General features: G+C 62.3%; 1 protein-coding gene across 1 annotated transcript in view; it reads right to left on the bottom strand.

The window, feature by feature from the left end:
• Positions 1–2,872, bottom strand: part of SLC12A3 (solute carrier family 12 member 3) — a 14,933-nt gene that overhangs the window by 8,410 nt on the left and 3,651 nt on the right. The window contains exons 11-18 of the mRNA XM_009276797.1: positions 2,782–2,812; positions 2,341–2,448; positions 1,968–2,091; positions 1,765–1,866; positions 1,515–1,670; positions 1,338–1,437; positions 809–920; positions 105–245 (exon numbers count right to left, since the gene is read on the bottom strand). Coding sequence (XP_009275072.1) covers positions 105–245; positions 809–920; positions 1,338–1,437; positions 1,515–1,670; positions 1,765–1,866; positions 1,968–2,091; positions 2,341–2,448; positions 2,782–2,812 — 874 coding nt within the window. The remainder of the gene's footprint in view (positions 1–104; positions 246–808; positions 921–1,337; positions 1,438–1,514; positions 1,671–1,764; positions 1,867–1,967; positions 2,092–2,340; positions 2,449–2,781; positions 2,813–2,872) is intronic.

The raw sequence follows: 2,872 nt of genomic DNA, 5'->3' as shown, positions 1-2,872 counted from the left end.
GGCAGAGGGGGGGGGGGGGCAGTAGTCGGGAGGGCAGTCAGAGCCCCCCGCGCAGTGATGGAAGAGGAGGGACCCTGATGGTCGGCGGCAGAGGGTGGCTCTACCTGGATGAGCATTTGGACGCCACTTCTCAGATCCTCAGCCACCACATCCGTGTAGAAAGCCTTGATCTTCCTCTTCATAAGCCACTTGGTGTGGCTGTCCGCCGTCAGCTGGGACTCCGGCATCTTCTGCTTCCGCGGTCCCTGGGAGGAGCAAGGGGCAGGGGCTCAGGCACAGGCGGCCCCTTCCAGCTGGTGGTCTTGCCACCGAGGACCTCCAGCTCCTCTCCTCCCAAATCATTGCGTGCTGTAATCAGTGCCCACATGGGAGGTTGCAATCACAGCAAGAAAACCGGTGAATTTTGGGAGTCAACAGCCAATGCGCACGATGCCAGCAGCGTCATGGTTGCGGATGAGCTGGCATTTGCTGCCCCACATGTCCCCAGTTGCTCTTCAGGCTTCAGGGCTGCAGGACCACCCCTGTCCTCTGAGCAACCGCCTCGTCCTACCGCATCTTTTCTTTGGCAATGACTTGGCAAGGGGAAGCCATTAGCCCACAGGGACATCCTGGTGCTTCATCAATATTGCTTAACACGCTGGAGAGGCTTCCAGATGAAACATTTCATCATCCAGCAGCACACAAATGGGCACATTTCAATCCCCACCCCGTGAGCCCACCAGGACGCATCTGGATTTCCCAGCCCACCGCCCACGGGTGACCGGAGCCCCCAGGACAAGGAGCCAGACGGCTTTTGCAGGTGACTCACGATCAGCACGTTGCCGCAGAGCATCAGGCTGAGGTTCTTGGTGAACGTCCCCACAAAGTCCACCAGGGCCGGGCGGAAATTGGGAGGGCCGGTCAGCACCAGGCACTGCGGCCTGCGGGCAGGGAGAGAAAAGGGCGCAAAGGCTGGTACTTTGGAGGCACCGAGCCTCTCCGAAACGAGCCGCGTCTCTTCTCCTGTGCCTGGCGAGCGGCAACTACAGGGAGCATCTTTAGGCTGAGATGAAGTCATGCGGCTGGGGGTCCAGCCTCACTCTTTGGTCTTTTTATATCAGATGAGACCAACGCGTCTGCCTGGTAGGGGAAAGGCAAGGTTTGCCCTCCTTTCCACCTCTGCCACACAGCAAAGACGTGGGATTTTGGAGACTTTTTGCTGGGGCTCCCGGTTACTGAGGATGGTGGTGAGGACGTGGCCATGGGCATGAAGCCATCCTGGGTTTGCTGGCGACGGCGGCTGGCTGGCTCCACATCCCCCTCCCTCCGTGCCCAGCACCGCGCTGAGCCGTCCTTGCCTGTAGTTCTTGATGTGCTCATCCACTTCGCTCAGCCCCACCGAGTAGTTGAGGGCCATGTTGTACGAGCTGGCTTGCATGGAGGAGCCCCAGTTGACATCTACGTGGGGAAGATGGATTAGCAACGGGGCCAGGCACCTCCTGGGGCGTCGCCGGTGCCGGGTTACCACCACGCACCCGGCTTTTTGTAGAGGACGTATCCCAGGAGGAAGATGACGATGCCGAAAGCAATGAGGGCCGCCCACCAGGTCAGCAAGAACATGATCACCACGGAGACGGTGGCCCCGAAGAGCGCGGCCCACTTGCTGTAATACCGAAAGGAGGGTCGCCAGCCTGCACGCAAACACACACAGTGGCCGCTGCCGGGACGGGGAGCCAGATGGGGAGCCACCCGCCACGTGGCATGGCACGGCGCGGCACAGCCCACCTGGAGAGTTGGTGATGGAGGCATGGAAGCAGCTGAAGTTGATGAGGGCGTAGGAGCAGAGGAAGAAGTTGGAGATGATGGGGGCGATGGCGTTGAGCTCGGCTGCAGGGAGGAGGAGGAGGAGAGCGATCTGTCAGCGGTGGGGACTGAGCCACCCGGCTGGCGGCGGGCACCAGGAGGGTGCCAGGGCGGCGAGCACCTACCGATGAGGATGAAGCCAACGGCGATGATGTAGGTGAGCATGTAGCCGCGGATGGGCTCGTTGTTCCTCCCGTAGCCCTTCCCGAAGAAGCCTATGAGAGGGTAGAGCTGGTCCCTGCAGAGACACTGCGGGGAGAGATGCGTTGGGGGCGGCGGGCTTCGCCGCGGACATGGGAAGGCAGTGCCGTGGTGGCTCTTGCACCCGTAAGAGCAAAGGCCAAACTGGCCTTGCACCTTCGCCGGTGACAGCATCCTCCTCGCCCTGGGGCTGCTCATGGCCGCAAAGCCCCACAGCGCTGAGCGTGCGCCTGGAGCATCGCCCGCTGCCGGGCTTGGGGACGGGAGCTGGGGGACGTGGACACACCACCCCCTCACCTGGAAGACTTTGGGGGCTGAGACGAGGCAGGCCAGTGCCGAGGAGAGGGTAGCGCCAAAAATCCCCGCCGTGATGAGGGGGCCAAATCCAGACACCATGCTCATGCTCTGCCCGAAAACCAGGCAGTCAGGAACCCCGGCACCCCCAGCGCATCATCCTCCACCCTGGCCCTAAGGGACCTCCAGCCCCTGGGCTCCATCCTGCTGCCCTCAGTGCTTTTCCATCAACATTATCTGGGCGGTGAAGTCCAGCCGCGTCCAAAAGCCTGAGGAAGACACGCTCCCCGGTGCATCCCCGTTACATGGGTGCTTTAACGGCACAGGTGCCTCCCAGGATGCTGGGGGGATGCCGGGCACAGGGCTGCCCTGGGAAACCCACCCCTTGCAGCACAAACCCGGCCAGGAGAAGGGTCCAGGGCGGGCGATGGCCCCGAGCAGCACCTGGTAGTAGTTGCTGAGCCCGTATCGGCAGCTCTGCCGCTGAGCGCAGGCGGTGAAGTTCCAGCCGAAGCTGCAGGCCAGTCCCTCGCAG

This window comes from Aptenodytes forsteri, unplaced genomic scaffold (genome assembly GCF_000699145.1).
Source record: "Aptenodytes forsteri isolate BGI_AS27 unplaced genomic scaffold, ASM69914v1 Scaffold33, whole genome shotgun sequence".
NCBI classification, from domain to species: Eukaryota; Metazoa; Chordata; class Aves; order Sphenisciformes; family Spheniscidae; genus Aptenodytes; species Aptenodytes forsteri.
This window is presented reverse-complemented; position numbering and strand designations above follow the sequence as displayed.